Below are 20,143 nucleotides of genomic sequence, written 5' to 3' on the forward strand. Positions count from 1 at the left end.
AAAGTCAATAACAAGGGAGACAGAAGCACCTCACAAGGGATGGTGTTCCACAAATGGCCTGTGAGCGCTCCAGTTGGAAAACGGCCTTTACCAAAGGTGACATGGACTTTGAAGACACTCGAACTCAGGATGCAAGGGAGAAACGTGCTAAGAGGAAGGCACGCTTAGCAAACCCTCACTGGGATCAACTCCCACCCGGGAACCAATGTCCCCACTGTGGAAGGATGTGTGGATCCAGAATTGGCCTCCACAGTCACTTATGGACTCATTGTTAAAACCGTGTTTATGGAAGACAAACGTACTTGGCTACGAGTGATCACCAAAGAAGAAAGAATTTCCACAAATGGAAAACAACCTCCTAGAAGGCCCATATTGGGTTGATGCCAATGGGACATCATTCTTGTGTGTACTTTGAATCTTTTCAAGTGTGCAGGAAAGGAGAGGGAGAAAAATGTACATCGCATCGGTGTCAGAAGTGCTAGAATCTTGTGTGTTTCCAGGATGTTGAATACACACCGATCCCTGCTTGTAATATAGGGTTACTGATTGGTGATGAGGTCGCTATGCACTGACTCATAAGCATTTTTTAACTTCCTAGACAGTGTTAAACCAGCATTGTTTTCACCTCCCCTAAATTAGTATACCAGCCCTCTTTTACTATGGCAGGTGACGCCTGAACATGTTTGATTTCCTCGTCAAAATTTGCGAACAAGATGAACAACACCCAGATAATTCACTGCTTTTTCACAGTTGAAGCTGCACGTGAACGATTTTTATTGCAGGCCTGGGAGCCTCGGGGGCCTAGTTTTGTGTTTCCCAGTGGTGATGGTGGCGGACAGCACTATTAACATATTTCCTATGAGTAGATACACCCCAAGGAAACATTTCCTGTCATTTTTCATCAGCTATGTTAGATCCAAACCCAGACATCCCCTGGGAGAAGCAAACAGGAAAGCTTTGAAATTAACCGGGACAGCCAGCAAGTCCATTAACAATCAGGATCTGGTTTGACTTCCTAATTACAGCCAATGTTTATCCTCTGACCTGCAAGCTCCAGGTCTACATGTGCCAAATCTTTGTGTGCCCTGAAGTTTTCCTCCTTTAGCTTTATAGCACAGGGACATAGCACAGGGGACTTTTCAGCAAGTCCCGGGTTTAATCCCTGGGATCTCCAGCTATGGCTACCTGAAACCTTTGAGAGCCTCTGCCAGTCAGTGTAGGCAGTACTGAGCTCAATGCACTAATGGTCTGACTCAGAAGAAGTCAGCCCCCAATGTAAACTGACGGTATAAGACAGCTTTGTACATTAGTGAATGTCTGGCATCCTTCTGCTTCGGGAGACAATAGAGAAGAGCGCCTTTGGAGGTGAAGTCAGACCATTGGAGAGTTTTGGCACCTGCTGTGGCTGTAGAGACTGATGTGGGAGAGAGATGTTTTGTTGCAGCTGGGGAAGATGAAGGCATGTGGATACATGACCGGACTGTCTTCAGGCACTGTGGTTGTCTGCAAGGGATTCCCACACGGCAGGGTTGGCGTTGCCAGCCCCTTGTCTACAAGGGGTGGCAAACCTGTGGCCTTGCAGCTATTACAAGACCACAACTCCCATCATCCTTGGCCATTGGCCATGCTGGTGGATGGAAGCTGGAGTTCCAACATCATCTGGAGGGCATAAAGTCAGCCAGCCCTGTTGTATCTTAGAATCATATAATCATAGAGTTGGAAGAGACCACAAGGGGCATCTAGTCCAACCCCCTGCCAAGCAGGAAACACCATCAAAGCATTCCTGACAGATGGCTGTCAAGCCTCCGCTTAAAGACCTCTTAATAAGGAGACTCCACCACACTCCTTGGCAGCAAATTCCACTGTCGAACAGCTCTTACTTTCAGGAAGTTCTTCCTAATGTTTAGGTGGAATCTTCTTTCTTGTAGCTTGAATCCATTGCTCCGTGTCCGCTTCTCTGGAGCAGCAGAAAACAACCTTTCACCCTCTTCTATATGACATCCTTTTATATATTCGAACATGGCTATCATATCACCCCTTAACCTTCTCTTCTCCAGGCTAAACATACCCAGCTCCCTAAGCCGTTCCTCATAAGGCATCGTTTCCAGGCCTTTGACCATTTTGGTTGCCCTCCTCTGGACACATGCTTTACATGTAAAGACTTGGACTCATATGTACAATCGTAGGATTGTAGAGTTGGAAGGTACCCCAAGGATCATCTAGTCCAACCCCCTGCAATACAGGAATCTCAACAAAAGCATCCAGGACCACTCAACCTCTGCTTAAAAACCTCCAAGGAAAGAGAGTCTACAATCTCCCGAGGGAGACTGTTCACTGTCAAACAGCTCTTACTGTCAGAAAGTTCTTCCTTATGTTTAGTTGGAATCTCCTTCCTTCTAATTTGAAGCCACTGGTTCGAGTCCTACCATCAGGAGCAGGAGAAAACAAGCTTGCTCCCTCTTTCACGGGACAGCCCTTGAGATGAGCCCTGACTGGGACAGGGTTGGTCCAATATGCTTTGCTGCCTGAGGCAAAGGAAAAGATGGCAGCCAGCTGCCCTCTGGCCCAAGTGCAGAAGCTGACCAGATTGGCGATGGCATCTTCCTAGAACCCTGTCCAAAGAGAAGTTTCCTCTACCACACCTGAGGGCAGCAGGCTAGCTTATAGGGTGGGGGGACGGGGACAAGGCAGGCTGCATGCCACACACAGCAGCAGCAACAACAACTTACAGGCATCTGCTGCCCAAGGTGGCTTCCTCTCACTGCCTAGTGTTGCAAAAACAGTAAGTGCCAGTAAGGGATTATTTGTCCTGTAACCTGACAACGGTATGGAACGAAAGCTGAATGACTAGGGCATTGTGGGTTGTTGTGGTCTGTTTCCCAGGTGGCAAGACAAACTGTTCAGTGTTGGGATGAAAATGGAAAATCCTGTGTGTGTGGAGGAGGGCGAAAGGGAGCAGCGTAATGAATAAAGATGTCGGAAAATATTAACATTACGAACAGAGGAGGAGTTCATTTATAGAGCGCTTCCATGCCTGAGTCATGCAGCAGACATGCCAGATATACGGAGAATAAAATGAACGATGTTTCTTTTCTTTTCCCCCTGGTGAAATATAAAAGGAAAGCAAACGCGTTATTTTCCAGATTGCATGGGGTGCGGGTGGGGAAGAGGGTTAAGTGAAGCAGAGACCAGAAGTGGCCCCTTTAGGGTGGTAGAGGAAAGATGCAAAATCTCATCTAAGTTAAGGAAATGAGCCCAACTTGAAAGTTCTGCACTGTACCTAGCTAGCCCAATTGGATAACTCAGGTTTGCCACACTAGGCTTGCTGAGGTCTGGAATAGACTGTGGTCTGTAGTCGCATCTCATGTCCTCTGTCTTGTTGTTAACTCTCAAAGCAGCACACCCCTGTTGTGGGTGTGTGGGTGTGTGCTCTGGTTCTGATTTGAGCTCTATCTCTTGGGGAGGGTGTGTTTAACCTTTCCCTCCCATTCCATTGCCCCAATCGTCTTTCTCACCCGTATCCCCAAAGTTTCTATCAGCCCTGCGCCGATAAGAATGCAACCACAATATAAGCCAGGGAAATCAATATGATGTCTGTTTCCTATTTTAAAGGTTCCAGTCCTCTTGATGGGGCCAGACTAGCAGCAGGCCATGGGGTGAGATCTGGTGGTTAAGGAGTTGGGGCCGCAGCTGATCCTGATTTTAAATCCTCATGTAACCCTCAAGGCTGCTTTATTTGTAGATGTTTGGGCAACGCTTTCCAGGATGCAGATGCCTCATGTTTGCGGACCTGTGAACTGCTGCCCTAACAATGCTTTTTATGATGTGCTGCTCACAGTTGGTTGCCCATCCCTTTTGCATGCCAACTTTATTTTTAATCGTCTTTTCCCGCTTGGTTTTTGGGAACATTTTTGTGATGATCAACACTTTGTACTGCTTTTGTATGCCCCCCTCCTGACGCGCCTTCCCCACCCTTTCCAACTGTGGTTTTCGTTTGTTTGTTCAATAGGCTCACCACTCCTTCTAAGAGACTGTGTGTGTGCGTGTGCGTGTGTGTGTGTGTGTTATTTTGTACCAGAGCTTCTTTTCTTTAGGCCAATTTATGGAGCACAAGAATCAAATAACTGTAGGGTTGGAAGGGACCATGAGGGTCATCTAGTCCAACCCCCTGCAATACAGGAATCTTTTGCCCAGTGTGGGGTTCAAACTCATGACCCTGAGATTAAGAATCTCAGGCTCTTCCAACTGAGCTATCTCTGAGCAGTTCAGCATTAGGCTTTAGAAGCACCTCTTTGCAGAAGTAAGAAAGGCCTTTGCTAGTCATCAAGGATGGTCCACACACTGTTGGATCAGACTGAGAGCTAGTCTTGTTCAGCTTCCTCTTCCCCCACAGTGCGAAAGCAAAGGCTTATGGGAGGCAGGGCTTAGACCACTAGCCCTCTTCCACTATTGCTCCCCGGAGATTAGCTGCCAGTTGGTTTCCAGGCCAAATTCAAGGGGCTCACGTTTCATTCCTGAACAACTCAGGTCCCTAATACCTGGTAGCAAATTGCATAGTTTAACTATTCACTGCGTGAAACGGTCCTTATTTGGGGCCATCCTGATTCTCCCACAATTCAGATTCATTGGCTTGTCAACGACGTCAATTAAATAATGCGGAGGAAAGTCCTGGTAACACTGGGAAGAATTCAGCGTTGCGATCAGCACCAGCATTTCGGCTTGTTTCATGGAACCACCTCCCCTCTCTTCCCCACTCATACTGTTTAGGGGCTTCTCCTGAATTCCCCCCCCCCGCCAATCTAGAGGAGGCAATTGGGGGGGGAGATAAAGAGGGGCAAAAGCCCCATTGTGCTAGTGGATGCAGTTGTGCAGGTTTCCACAAGCAGAGCTACTTATTTGGTGCACTTTACAGAGCAAACTGAATAAAAAAAACCATGCATAATTTGAGGAGAAAGGAGCAGAGAATTTTTGTCTTTCACATGGGTCAGGCCTTCTACATTGGAGGGGGACAGTCAACCAAACATACAGAGGAAAACTCCCTCAGAACTGCATAGCCAGTCAGAACACGAGTTACCTCAGTAAAGATAATGACACTCTGCCTGGTCGATGAGCAGCACCTCCACCACCCTGGTTTAACTGACTTACTAATAACAGAGATAACCCTTAATTCAGAAATGGAATTATCCTTGCCATTCAGGGTTCCAGTATTATCTGCAAATATCGAGGATTTTTCCAGAACAGAGTTACCTTTCAGCCCTTAATACCGGTATTTTGTATGCTGTAGGAGAAGATGCCATTAGAAGCTTTCTGCTCTCTCTCTCTCTCTCTCTCTCTCTTCCTTTCCTTTCCTTTCCTTTCCTTTCCTTTCCTTTCAGCCTCCTTTATAAAACAGAAGTCTCGGTTTACGGAATGAATCAAGCAGCGGGGTCCTTAGCAAATGGCCTGCTTTGGAGTGTGGCCATTTTGTGGTCCAAGTGAACACAAAAGGGTTTACCGCTCCCATGTGTAATTAAGATCAGGATTTGGGTACCATATGTTTCGCCTATGTGCAGAGGCCTGGTTAAACGGAGAGAGAAGCTGGTTGTCGTTTCCGAGGCGCCAAATGAATAACGTGCCTTAATTTATGTCCGAAACAGAGGCAAATGGCCTATAGAAAGGTCATTATTCCTCCATTTCTTTGGTGGCTTAACTGGAAACGAAGAGCCTTGAGGAAGAAGAAGAAGAAGAAGAAAGGGAGTCCTCAATAAGAACGTCACTGAAAGAATCGCATTGTATATTTTAAAAAAGGGAATTGTTTCCCGCAACTAACTTTTCATGTAATTTGGCAGGCATCAGGAGAAACACAGAAGGATCTCTCTTTGTCGCTGAGACTGACCTGGAATACATTTGCCTATTTTCTTTAAACAGGCAGGAGGACACTGAGCCCTTTGTCAGCCTTCGAGAAAGCCAAAAGTGAAGATTTGGGGCAGGTTGAGGGAGGAGGCGCAATAATCAGTGGATGCCCCCATCTCTAAGGAGATGTTTTCACGTGGGCTGAGGAAGCCGCCCTGTCGTCTTGTTAGTTAAGCCTCAGAAATATAAAACTCACCAGCTGAGGCAATTTGAGATAGCTCAACTCGTAAAAAAAGGCCCACTGGATCAGGCCAAAGGCCCAACGCGGATGGTTTTTAAAGTGGAATAAACAAATTAACTGAGGTTATACAATCCAGATCTTTATTACAGTCATAGACCTCTCTGTGGAGGTTATCAGAGACTGACTTTGAGCGAGCAGAGATGGCTTTAAGGGAGGGAGTGGTCCAGAAACCCTCTCATGAACATACGGAAAAATAATATATGGGATGCCACAATGTCCGAGCGTCTCACCAGACACAGGAGGGCAATTGAAGGCATAACAAATAAAGACACCTTCCAACAAACATGGAACACCCCTTTCTTTAACTACCGGTATGTGAATGAACAAAATCAAGACCACGATACAACAACCGCTCAATATTTGCAGCGGGGAGGTTATGTTAGGTAATATGGTTGAACATGTAAGCTTATGTCTAGAGTCAATGGATAGAACAAAGACCATTAGATGTACTGCTTGATAAGTGTTTGATGGTTCTTGTATTTGTATTTGTTGAAAAACCAATAAATAACTGTTGAAAGAAAAGTGGGGGGGGGAGAAGTTATCAGCAGCTATTAGTCTACTTCCAACATTCCTTGAATTAGCCCAGGGGTTGGCAAGGTTTACCTTGCCTGGGCCGGTTCACTCCAGCGGAGATCCCTCCGTGGGCCGGATTGCGCCCACGCCCACGATTTCCAACATCTGCGTCGGCGCAGACCCGATTTCCAGTGTCGGCGCAGATGCGATTTCTGGCATCTGCGCATGCACAGACGCGATTTCTGGTGCTGCAAAAGCGAGCCCCCGCGCCGGTTTAGTCCAGCGCGTGAGGACTCGCCGAGTGGGCGGCTCAGTTTAGGGGCGACTTGTGGGCCGGTTAAACAACCCCCGTGGGGTGCTTGTGACCCATGGGCCTTAGATTGCCTACCCCTGAATTAGCCCCGTAGAGCATTGCTTTATTCTCCATGAGTTCGTCCAATTTGGCTATGCGCTGTGTAAAGCAGTGCACCTCTCTCCTGTCCAAAACCCTCCAAAATTCAGCTTCGTTGACAGGCCCTGGGTTCTTGTCTTTGGGAAAGGCCATAACTCAGTGGTTAGAGCATCTGCTTTGCATGGGCTTCCGGAAACCCTGGAGAGCTGCTGTCAGTCAGTGTAGACAATACTGAGGTAGATGGGCCAATGGGCCTGGCTTGGTAAAAAACTGATAAACGTCTCTCTATCTTCTTCTTTTGCAGCTGAGTGATTCTTACCCTAATGTACTTGTGCTTGCTGAGTGCCCAGAAGCCTCCAACATGTGCTTCTGACATCGACCAGAGTGGATAGCTAGTCAGGAACCATGTGACTGATTTTTAATAGGTTTGGGACCATTTCTCCTCCTTCCTTCATGCGGTTGGCATCACCCATAGTTGGCTGAGGGACATTATCTGGACTCTTGCTGAGTTATTTGTTTGGAGCGCAAGGTCAAAAGGGAGCAAAGTTCACCTCTCAGGCTTGGCTCCGCTCCTCTTCTGACGCACAGAACACTTTGTGTCGGCATTTGCAGAATTTAAATAGCTTCGTCAGGAAATCACCACAGGAAAACCGATTCCTTGCCATTTATGATATTTCCCTTTGGCATCGGCAGTCGTCCAGGCTCCAGGGCCTCAGATTCGTAGATCGTAGACGTTAACGGGATTTGCCCGTTGGGAATGAAACCATCTCCAGCCAAGGAACCTCAAGCGGCAGGGCTAGGAAATATTCTGCTTGAGGTGCGAGGGCTTTTGGTTGTTGAGTGGTTAGCACAAGAACACTCAAAGCTGCCTCCAACCAAGTCAGACCATCAGCTCATCAAGTTAAATACCTTGGCTGGCAGCAACTTTCCATGGTTTCAGACTAGGGTCTCTCCCAGCTGGGCAGGCTTTGGGAAATTGATGAAAGGACTCTTGGACCTCGTTGGAGCATCATGCCTCCCTCCCTAAGTTGGGTAGAAGCTTCCTGCGCTTTGGGAAAGAGGCACCAGGCTTTAATACTTTAATACTCTAATTTACTGGAAACATTTAGGGGAATAGCCCAGTCCCCCAGTCCATTGGCCACACGTCACTGCTCTCTGCACTTTTGATTCCCAGCAACTGGTATTCAGAGTCATATAGAATCACAGAATCATAGAGTTGGAAGAGACCACAAGGGCCATCCAGTCCAACCCCCTGCCAAGCAGGAAACACCATCAAAGCATTCCTGACATATGCCTGTCAAGCCTCTGTTTAAAGACCTCCAAAGAAGGAGACTCCACCACACTCCTTGGTAGCAAATTCCACTGCCGAACAGCTCTTACTGTCAGGAAGTTCTTCCTAATGTTTAGGTGGAATCTTCTTTCTTGTAGTTTGAATCCATTGCTCTGTGTCCACTTCTCTGGAGCAGCAGAAAACAATCTTTCTCCCTCCTCCATATGACATCCTTTCATATATATGGCCTCCAACAGTGGAGGAAGCATATGGCACTAGCTCTCACTGGCCTCTCGAGTTTTTCTTTATGGCTGGATGCCTGAGGTATGTCTGGCCTGCATAAAAGAGATGCCTTGCACGCTGCTTGTCAACCCAAATCTAGCAGTGGCTGGGCCACTTGTGGCTGTGAACTGCCACAGCTCCGCTGGCAGGTGTTGGGAGCTGCGTGGCGCTGCCTCCAGTTAGAATGTAAGGCACTGAAATTCACATAGGAACATAGGAATCTGCCCTATACAAAGTCGGGACATTGGTCTGCTTATCTCAATATTGTCTGCACTGACTGGCAGCGGCTCACCAGAGTTTCAAATAAGGGTTTCTTCAGAGAAGACACACAGGTTCTGAGTTTTTTAAATAAATAAATCAGTGTTGCAAATTGTCTGCGATGGTTGCCATGGAACATAAATCAAAGCCAATACAGTGGTACCACAGGTTAAGTACTTAATTGGTTCCGGGGTGCCATTCGCACCCTGAAAAGTACTTAATCTGAGCGGGGATAGCGCGCGTGCGCAGATCGTTTATGCGCATGCGCACGCGGTGGAGTACTGGGCGCACGCGGTGGAGTACTGGGTCCACGGAGTACTTAAACTGAAAGTACTCAAACCGAAGCATACCTAAACCAAGGTATGACTGTACTTGAATGAAAATATTTTTCTCGGGTTCAGCCTGATAGGTTACCACATGCTGTTCAAGACACTCGAATTGTTTGTTGTTATTTGGAAGCCGTGAGTCACGCCACCTCCTGGAAACCTTTTCAAATGGGTTCTTTAAAAAAAAATGTGTATGTTTCATTTCTCAATATTCCAATGCAATAACTTAAATGAAAGCAATATTATTTTTGGCACGCCCATCTCGATCTGTTTAGTCATCCCTGTAGCACGGGCTGGCTCAGAGGAAGGTTGCGTGCAGCTGAATCTGCTAACAAAGCACTCTCCCCTCCTGTGGTTTCCAGCAACTGGTATTCAGAAGCATTGCTGCCTTTGACTGTGGATATGCAGGGGTACGCATACCCTTACACATTTTGTGAATCTCACCTCACAGGGTTGCTGTGAGAATGCAAGAGGGGTGGAGGACTCAAAATGCCTCCCTAGAAGTTCTTCTTCTTTGTGGCACATCCCAAAGAGAGTCCACCAAAGTGGAAATCTAATAATACTTCCTTTCTGTTAAGAGAGGCTATCCATTCCATAACTGCTTCAACACATCCTCTCTTCCTTCCTAGGGAATGGCCTTTACCCTCGAAGAGAGGCTGCAGCTGGGAATCCATGGCCTGCTCCCTCCTTGCTTCCTGAGCCAAGACGTTCAAGTTCTCCGCGTCCTCAAAAGCTACGAGACCAAATCCAGCGACCTAGACAAGTAAGCAAGGTGTGAGGCAAGAGCGCCGGACAAGGGGATGTGGCCAGAGCTAAACATTAGGAAGGATGTGCGGAAAATAAGGTTGCTCACTCCGAAGGACTCTGCGGGTGGCGAAGAAACTTGCAATATGACTGCATGCCTTACATTGTTTGCAATAGCAGGTGGTTGACAGAAGGTTCCAGGATGGGTCACAGTTTAAAAGAAATTGCAAATGCAACTAGAGTGGGTTCAAACATATATATCTCAGGGAACAAATATATCTCAAAGATCAGGATAAATAGGTGCGCCTTCTGCACATAGCTGCCAAGTTTTCCCTTTTCTCACGAGGAAGCCTATTCAGCATAAGGGAATTTCCCTTAAAAAAAGGGAGAACTTGGCAGCTATGCTTCTGCATACTATGAAAGTTGTGCAATGAAGGTCCCAGGTGCACCTCTTTGAGGAGAGAGTTCCCCAACTTAGGGGCTACCACAGAGAAGGCCTTCTCCTGGGCCAACACCACCCCAGGTTTCTAAGGGTGTTGGAACTGCAAAGAGGACCTCCTCTGCTGATCGCAACACCCAAAAGGAAGGGGGTGGTCTCTAGGGAAGGAGGTGGTCTTACGGATATTTGGGGCCTAAGTGATTTAGGGCTTTATACACTAGCGTATTGCGGGGGAAGTAGAGTAGGAAAGGGTAGTTGCTTTCAATGCAGCCAATGTTTCTGCTTCCAGCCTGAAATGAAATGGGGACAATCCCCCTACCATATCCTCAATATTGCTTGGGAAGCTGCCATCGCTTTCCCTCTTTAAATTCACCTTGATCTCACATGCACGATACTCTTGCGACCCCTTCTCCAACACCAATAGCTCTGTATTTCTCACCAGAGGAGTTAATAATAAATCAATAAAATTGCACAGAAGCTACGGCTTCTTTTGCTTTGCATAATTTGTCCTACCATCTTTACATCTCTCTGTAATTTGCTTTGGTTTTCCGAGGATTGGGGAGGGGCAAGGAGCTCTGCCTACTTGGACTCTTAGGCTGCAGTCCTGTGCTCACTTACCTTGGAGTAAGGCTCTCTTAGCCCTACCTGGGGGTACCAGAGATTGAACATGGGGCCTCTTGCCTAATAGCAGCTATAAGAAGCATGGATTGAGATGGCGGACGTTCCCCCCCCAAAAAAAAAATCTGGCAGAGAACTGGCTCTGTTGCTTCTGCTTGGCATCAACAATGTCCTTCTTTTCCTCATGCTTTTCTTCCACCTCTCTGTCCCCCCTCCCACCTCCCGCTGCCCTCGGCAGGTATATCATCCTTATGACGCTCCAAGATCGAAATGAGAAGCTGTTCTACCGGGTCCTCACATCGGACATAGAAAGATTCATGCCTATAGTATACACTCCCACCGTCGGCTTGGCCTGTCAGCAGTATGGGCTGGCTTTCAGAAGGCCTCGGTGAGTAGACGGGACTATTTTTATCTCTCTTACCCCATCATTGTGCCTCCCCCCCCCACGCTTAATTGAAAACGAATGCTCCTTTTGTCATTGGTACGCCTCTTAATGTGGGTGGCCCTCAAGAAAAAAAGAAACAGCCTTCGCGATTCTTGATCAAATGATGCAGCTATGTATTTGTTTAATGGCATGCTGGGGGAGAATTCCTGCAAAACAAGAGTAGTTTTGTTCAAGAACAGGACAGTGCAATCTAGCTAAATTTAACTGCGAAAACATTCTCACTTTAGCCCTCCTCCGTCAGTTCCATAACCTTTAAGATTCTTGTTGTCTTGCTGTTCAACCCTTGGGGGTAAACAGAGTTTGCTGTGTGGTTTGTCATGAGGGCTGGTTCAGCAAATGCCTTTTTGCTGAGTCAGGAGCCAGAAATTGCTACACATGTGAACCATGCCTGCAGACCCTGGGTGGCAAACTTAGCAAGAGTGAGGGCAGAGCAAGGCAAAGGTGGTCTAGATTGGCAGGTTTAGGACAGCCAAAGAGCCCTTAACTGGAGCTGTCAATCAGCCTGCCAGCAGCTTTGTCCTGCTTCCTTTTACAAGGAAAGGTCAAGTAGGGGTAGGGGAGCTAACTTTTGAAGGCACTAGGTGACTGCATTCTGCAGGAGGATTTACCCTCTAGCTCCCTAAAATATCAGAAGCCCATTTCATTGTAGTGGGGCCTTCACTGTGGTTGCCCCTGTTCCATAGCTGCCAAGTTTTCCCTTTTCTCACGAGGAAGCCTATTCAGCATAAGGGAAAATCCCTTAAAATAAGGGATAACTTGGCAGCTATGCTGTTCTGTGAAACATCGTCCCGGTTGAGATAGGACAGTACTATCAGATTCCAGTTGCTGGGAATCACAGCTAGGAAGAGCGCTGTTGCGCTCGGATTCAGCTTGCAAGCTTTCCAGGAGTGGCATCTGGTTGGCTACTGAGAGAACAAAGTGCTGGACGAGATGGGCAACTCTCCATTGGTGGAGCACGAAACCCTTAATCTCAGGGTTCTGAGTCCAAGCCCCACGTTGGGATGTACTGGATTTGTTTCACATTCTTCTTAAACTTTTGCTACGTCATTGAATACGTCCTCACTTCTCAGGAGTGAGCCAGCAATAAAACACACTGATTAAGTGAAGTTAGCTCTTTATTAGAAGAAACAAGGAGTGCCAGGCCTAATGAGCACAGCAATTCTTCTTGGTGGGTCTTGCCCCTGTGAGGCAGTTGTGGAGACTGAAGGTCCCCGCCTCCCCACAGCTGCCCAAGTCTCTTACTCTCCTGGGTCCTTCCTAAGCAATCTGAGACTTGTGCCTGTGTGTGTGTCTCTGCTCTTCCCTCTTCATGCCTCTTCTGGTTCTGGGAGACCAGGGGGGAAGGGAAGCTTGTTGCAGCAGGAGGGGGAGACATCTGTGACTCTGCATCAGCCTGACTCATCTCTGCCTCTTGTCCTCCCTCATCCCTCTCCACTGCTTCAGCTTCTGTGTCTGATTCTGGACTTCTCTCTGCCACAGACTCTCCCTTCTCACTAAGCCCTGTTCCCTCTTCAGCTCCTGACTCCTCCTCTTCTCCCTCTGACCACTCATCATAGTCCCACCACTGCTTCCCGGGCTCTGAGCCTTCTTCCTTAGGGGGTTCCTTGGTTGTTGGTCATGGTGGGTGGGACTGATAAGAGCTGGAGTCTGATAAGAGCTTCATTGCACAAGGTCTGGGCGGGAGGCACGGGTTCCCCTCACCTGCTACTATCTCCTTAAAGTGCAGTTGTTTTCCTAATTCACAAAGAAGGCAAGACTTCCTTTGCAAAGGTTCTGCCAATAATTCCCGCTCTTTTGGAAGCTGCCTTCCCACGACATCTTTTTCCAATTATCTGTTTCTTGACCCCCCCTAGAAACTTCCTCTTTTAAAAGGGGTAGTTTTCACTTGAGAAATAATGCTCTTCTTGTTTGTGTTAAGCATTTTTCTTCCTTCCTTAGAAAGGTTCTTGTCCAGTCAGATTTGGCTGGGTGAGGATATAATGCTGGCTCTCTGATCTCTGCAGTTCACAAAATCAGAACGGGTTAGGTTAGGGAAAACCACACACACAAAAAAACCCAGAACCCTTTAGTTTCAGATAGAAACCTCTCCCAGCTCTACCACGAGATGCCTGGGACTGAACCAGGGACATTCTGTGTCTTTCCCCCCCAGTTCTGCAAAGCCTGAAGGGACAGCGGTACCATCCCACTCCAGTTTGAGTTGAGGCACAGGAAAGAGTTTGTTAACCCCATTCTCCATGGTAATGGGCTGGAGCTCAGTGACAGAGCATCTGTTTTTGCATGAAGATGGTCCCGAGGGAACATTGTAGAACCACAAATAAAAAGCATGATACGTGGACGGTCTAATATAAATCCATTTCTAGTGCACTGTTATTGCGGCAATGACATGCTGCAGAATATACCCCCCCCCCACACACACAAAAACCCCTGTCTGTACTCCTCCCATCCTGCCATATAACCTGATTTTGAAAGATCCATGAAGCAGGGAGGGAACTCACAAACCCCCTGTCTCCTCCTGATCATAGTCTCCTAACTATGATCAGGCAAGTTAGATCTGTGCTGGACCTTTACAGAGACAGCATTGTTTATATACTGGAAACACTCAGCTAGTTATCCCCAATACATTCATTAAGCTGATTTCAAGAACAGACAGAGAGCACAGTGCTACGACTAGCAATTTTCTTCATTGGCAATAAAATGCTAGCTGGATTGAAAGATCATGAGAAGAGGGTTGCTGCAACAGGAGGGAGCCATTCCTGAGATATGTGGGTTTCATGTTTATGGAAAAGGGAGCCAAAATTCTTTCCCCCACTTCTTTAGTTTCCTTTCATAAAAAAAGGGCTTCCTTTCTTCAGATACATCTGCTTCCAGCCACTGAAGCAGTTATTTCTCTCAAGAAGCTAAATGATTTCTGCCAAAGACTACACCCCATGTGACCCGTCACCTCTAGCCGAATTGCAAAAAAAACTTTTGTCTTCATTGGCTGCATTCGCATGGCACAATAAAATCTGGCTTTCTCGCTTATCACGGTTTCTGATGCACGCTCCCTGATCGCTCCTGCTTTGCTCTTACACAGGGTGAAGAAAAGAAATAAGCCAGGAAGGCACAATTAAAGCTTAGTTTCCCATTAATGTTTGAACCCATGATCGTGGTTTGTTGCTCCCTAACAAACCAGGGATCTCTAACCAACCTTAAACCATGGCTACAGCTGCCTTCCCCAACCTGATGTCTTCTGGGTGTCCCATCATTCCCGACCAACATCTACTAGCCAAAGTGGCAATGCTATACCTCCACTGTCAAACGCAGTATGCCCCTAGATGCCAGTTGCTGGGAATCACAAATGGGGAGAGTTCGGGACCTGTTTGTGGGTTTGTCCCAGACATCTGGTTGGCCACTGTGAGAACGAAGATGCTGAACTAGATGGACCACTGGTCTGATCCAGCAGGCTCCTCTTAATGTTTTATTGGTGAAAAGGGAGAAAGACTGCATAGACGTAGCAGTGCATATCCCATAAATGCTAGTTTATGAGGTCCAGCTCCGAGGGCCTTTTGGGAGTTCCCTCCCTGCGAGAAGTGAGGTTACAGGGAACCAGGTAGAGGGCCTTCTCGGTGGTGGCGCCCTGCCTGTGGAACGCCCTCCCATCAGATGTCAAGGAAATAAACAACTCTCTGATGTTTAGAAGACATCTGAAGGCAGCCCTGTTTAGGGAAGTTTTTTATGTGTGATGTTTTATTGTATTGGTTACAGGTAGGTAGCCGTGTTGGTCTGGGTCGAAGTAAAATAAAAAAATTCCTTCAGTAGCACCTTAAAGACCAACTAAGATTTTATTTTGGTATGAGCTTTCGTGTGCATGCACACTTCTTCAGATACCACTGAAGAATCTGAAGAAGTGTGCATGCACACGAAAGCTCATACCAAAATAAAAACTTAGTTGGTCTTTAAGGTGCTACTGAAGGAATTTTTTTATTTTATTGTATTTTTAGTATTTCATTGCAAGCTGCCCAGAGTGGTTGGGGAAACCCAGCCAGATGGGCGGGGTATAAATAATAAAATTATTATTATTATTATTATTATTATTATTATTATTACTACTACTACAGTGGTACCTCGGTTTACAAACAGTCCCGTATTACGAACGCCTCCATTTACGAACGTCGCGGACCCGGAAGTGTTTACATCTGGGTTCCGTGGCATCGGATGTGCAGACGCGATCTGCACAGCTCTATCGGCGCTTCGCGCATGCGCAGAAGCGTGCCTTCGGGGAGCGAATGCCTCCGTTTACGAACACCTCAGTGGAACAGATCGCGTTCGTAAACCGAGGTTCCACTGTAATCTTTACAACCATATCCTCTAATAGGGACATCCAATTCAACAACAACAACAATTATAATATTTATACGCTGCCCATCTGACTGGGCTGCCCCAGGCACTCTGGACAGCTTCCAACATATATAAAAACTTAACAAAACATTAAACATTAAAAAAAACTTCCCTATACAGGGCTGCCTTCAGATGGCTCGGGGATCGGATAACTCCATACCCTCCAACAATTCTCCAGTGAAAATAAGGGTGTCCTAAGGAAAAGCGGGACATTCTGGGATCACATCAGAAACCAGGAAGGCTTCTGTAAATCCAGGATTGTCCCTGAAAAATAGGGACACTTGAAGGGTCTGTACAACTTGACATCTTCTGATCCCTTGAGATCCTCATGGTTTAAGGGTGTGTGTTTTTGCAGTGGATTCATAAAGATGCCTTGGAAATGGCACCTTTTGGCTCTCATTCGAAGGTCTGGCTTAAAACATGCGATGGCAGCTTAAGAAGGTTACTCAGCAAAGGAAGGCGGCTTATTATCTTCTGCATTCTGCTTGCAAATTATTTCAAGACAAATCCATCTTGACTCTCTTGCCTAGTTCTCCATTCTCCTCCACTTCACATTAAGAGTACTTGCAGGAGGAAATAAATTATTGGCTACTTAGGGTTTTTTTTAAAAAAAAAACAGAAACAAAACCCTGTAACAATTAGCCAAGCCTTTGCACATACATGCGAGAGCCAACCCATAAAAAGCAGCAATTAGTCACTGCCATTACTTCAACCTCTCGGATGGTTAATTATGATCTGTGCTTGGAGAAATGAAGTGCAGGCTCAGGCAGAGTCCTCTGCCATTACTGGCCCTTTGTTAGGAGGAGTGCTTGTTAGCTTAAGCCTTCCCCAAAAGAGCTAAACAATTACGAATGTTTGGTTTTCAAATTTCAGGGCCTCATGCACTTGCCTTGGCAATCTCAGAAAGAATATCTGCAAACATGGGAATAATGGGAGTGGCTCCTTGGAAAGGCTCTCTGGAGACCCATGCTTCATTGCATACATTTTTGGGGAGTTTTCATTACTGGAAACAAAACCATGAATCCCTTATCCAAGGTCCTTTTTTTAATGTATTGCTGAGTGGATGCATCATTAAATCGTGCATTGTGTTACACAGAGCAGACAGGAATTTGCAGATTTAACAAAAACAAGGGAAGCAGGAGTGAAGAATGGCAGTATATATATGCTCAGAGGTATAGAATTACACACACACACACACACACACACACACACACACACACACACACACACACACAGCGGTGGTACCTCTGGTTGCGAACGGGATCCGTTCGCAACATGAGCAGTACACAACCCGTGTCTCCGCTTCAGCGCATGGGCGGGTCGCGATTCGGCGCTTTTGTGCATGCGCATGACGTCATTCGACGCTTCTGCACATGCGCAAACCGCCAAACCCGGAAGTAACCCTTTCAATTACTTCCAGGTTCAGCGCATTCGTAACCCATGTTGTACGCAACCCGCAGCATTCGTATCCAGAGGTATGAATGTATCTCGAAATGCCAGAGCCAGCAAAACTCTTCTACTATTTGCTGCTTTGGTAGGGCATCCCTCACTGGCACCAGTAGAGACTTCCATATTGTTGCAAATATCAGCTGGGGGGGGGGGGAGATTGGGATTCCCCACTCCTGATTCAACATTTGCATGAAAGATGCTCCAGTTTCTTGTTTTTGCACACCAAGGTGTCCTTTCTTCCTCCTAAACAGTACTGCAACTTCTGAGCATTGCAACTTTTCTTAGACTGCGATTGCTCTGTTCTTTTTTCCCTTCTCCTCCAGGGGGCTGTTCATTACCATTCACGATAAAGGACATATTGCAACGATGCTGGACTCATGGCCTGAAGAAAACATAAAGGTAATGGAATATCCTCCCACATGTGGGCTCCCAAAACCAAAGCGCATGTCTTCCCATCTGTGTTCCCGTGGGAGTCATGTGATCTGCTCGAGATCACAAAGCCCCAAAGATGTGGTTTTTTCAGGGTGAGATCTTGGCGCTATGAGATCACAGGGACCCAAATGGTCGCACCCCAAAAGTGTGTGTTTTGGAGTGCTGCATGAGATAATGGTGTGTCCCCCCCCCAAAAAAAACACTTTTCTGCAGGCAAGATCTCAGCAACCAAAATGGCTCCCAAGCTCACGCAATAAAAAAACAGGATGTCCCCGCTTTTTTGAGACACTTGCGGGGTATGTAATGGGTATCTTGACTCATTTTTAGCTGAATAGAAACTGATTATGAAAGGGGTTACAAAATCTCAAGCTGTTAGAGCAGATTTCATGTTTGTGTGCGATGTGTTCCGGCTGCAAAAAGCTTCAGGAATTTGGGGTTGTGTCTATGAGGGCTTTGTCCCAGATATTAGCTTTAGTGTCAAGGCTCAGCCATTACATATCTAAAACCCGGTTCCTGGGTTCTGTCTCTTTGTCACAGAGAAGTGTGACCAAGCATGGAAATCCAGAGTGGGCATAGGCAGATAGGTTGAGTTTTCTCAAGCATTCCAGATGGCCCTGGATGTTCTGAGATGCTACACTCCCATCTGGTGAAGCCTGCAATATTCAGAGACTACACTGGGCAAGCAAATTGACCCTTCAAGTAGGTACAATGGTGCTTTCTGCTCCTCCCACCTATTGCAGCAATGAACATGAACTGATAATGAAGTGACTGCTTCTGAGCACACGTCGTTCCTTTATCACTGAATAATTGCAACTCGCTTGCATCTACTATTATGGGAGTGTGCCTTGCAGACAGAATTGCTCCCGGGCCCTTTCCCCCATTAAAAACAAAGCATTTTTTGCAAATGCTACCTGTCCATAGCTTTCTAGGGAAGCCTTGCCAAGTCACCAGCAATATCTCCAGGGTCACTTGTGGGGCTGCTTTGCAAGAAACGACCCCATTTAACATTTACAAGTTACAGGTTTGCAAAGCTGAATGAGAACTTTCAGGAGTGTAAGCAGATCAAGCTCCGGGCAGTCATGTGGCTAATTTGCAGTTTGGTATTCTTAAAACACTGAGTCTCATGGGTGGTAGAGTTGCGCATGCCCAATTGCATTTGCTCTGGTTTCGTCAAAGTTTACCATCAAAGTGCGGGGTCCTTTGTTTTCTGCAGTCCCACGCTTGCTAAATTCCCACGTCATTTATGGTTACCGTCTGGCATGGGATTGTTGTCAGGGACTAAAGCCTGGTTCAAAAGTGCACGGAGGCAAACCGGGTTAGAAATCAGGAAACCAGAGCCACGTGGGTGGAGTATATGCAGGATTCAAGAAATGGCATTTTCCCAATTCAGACCATGGAGTCCCATCAAGCTTCAGTATTGTCTACACTGACTGACAGCAGCTCCTCAGCATTTCAAGCAGGGAATATTCCCAATTTTACCTGGAGAACTCTGTGGTTGCCATTCTGTATAGAAAGCAAATAGAAGGGGAAGAAATGGAGGCCGTGAGAGATTTTACTTTCCTGGGCTCCTTGATCACTGCAGATGGTGACAGCAGTCACGAAATTAAAAGACGCCTGCTTCTTGGGAGAAAAGCAATGACAAACCTACACAGCATCTTAAAAAGCAGAGACATCACCTTGCCAACAAAGGTATGTATAGTTAAAGCTATGGTTTTCCCAGTAGTGATGTATGGAAGTGAGAGCTGGACCATAAAGATGGCTGATCGCCGAAGAATAGATGCTTTTGAATTATGGTGCTGGAGGAGACTCTTGAGAGTCCCATGGACTGCAAGAAGATCAAATCTATCCATTCTTAAGGACATCAGCCCTGAGTGCTCACTGGAAGGACAGATCGTGAAGCTGAGGCTCCAATACTTTGGCCACCTCATGAGAAGAGAAGACTCCCTGGAAAAGACCCTGATGTTGGGAAAGATGGAGGGCACTAGGAGAAGGGGACGACAGAGGACGAGATGGTTGGACAGTGTTCTCGAAGCTACCAACATGAGTCTGACCAAACTGCAGGAGGCAGTGGAAGACAGGAGTGCCTGGCGTGCTATGGTCCATGGGGTCACGAAGAGTCGGACACGACTAAACAACAACAAATAGAAAGCAACTTGTGTTAGAGGCACTATGTGCCTGAATGCTGGGAATCAAGAGTGGAGAGAGTGCTGTTGTGCTTGGGACCTGCTTGTGGGTTTCTCACAAGCATCTGGTTGGCCAATGTGGGTTTCTGTTGGATTTCTCCAACATTCTTCCAAGAAAATAAACAAGAGCTCTGCTGGAGGGCAACCAAGATGATCTGGGAACCAAGCCTTATGAGGAACGCTTGAGGGAGTAGGGTATGTTTAGCCTGGAAAAGAGGAGGCTGAGAGGAGATACGATAGCCATCTTCAAATATCTCAAGGGCTGTCACATGGAAGATGGAGC

The 20,143-nt window shown here is 46.8% G+C and overlaps 1 protein-coding gene across 3 annotated transcripts in view; it reads left to right on the forward strand.

Annotated features, from left to right (window-relative positions):
- Window positions 1–20,143, forward strand: part of ME3 (malic enzyme 3) — an 88,670-nt gene that overhangs the window by 27,590 nt on the left and 40,937 nt on the right. For all 3 annotated transcript variants that reach the window (XM_088668810.1, XM_035114891.3, XM_088668809.1), the window contains 3 exons: window positions 9,803–9,936; window positions 11,213–11,362; window positions 17,569–17,644. In XM_088668810.1, coding sequence (XP_088524936.1) covers window positions 9,803–9,936; window positions 11,213–11,362; window positions 17,569–17,644 — 360 coding nt within the window. The remainder of the gene's footprint in view (window positions 1–9,802; window positions 9,937–11,212; window positions 11,363–17,568; window positions 17,645–20,143) is intronic.

Source organism: Zootoca vivipara, chromosome 4 (genome assembly GCF_965207765.1).
Source record: "Zootoca vivipara chromosome 4, rZooViv2.hap1.1, whole genome shotgun sequence".
Classification (NCBI taxonomy): Eukaryota; Metazoa; Chordata; class Lepidosauria; order Squamata; family Lacertidae; genus Zootoca; species Zootoca vivipara.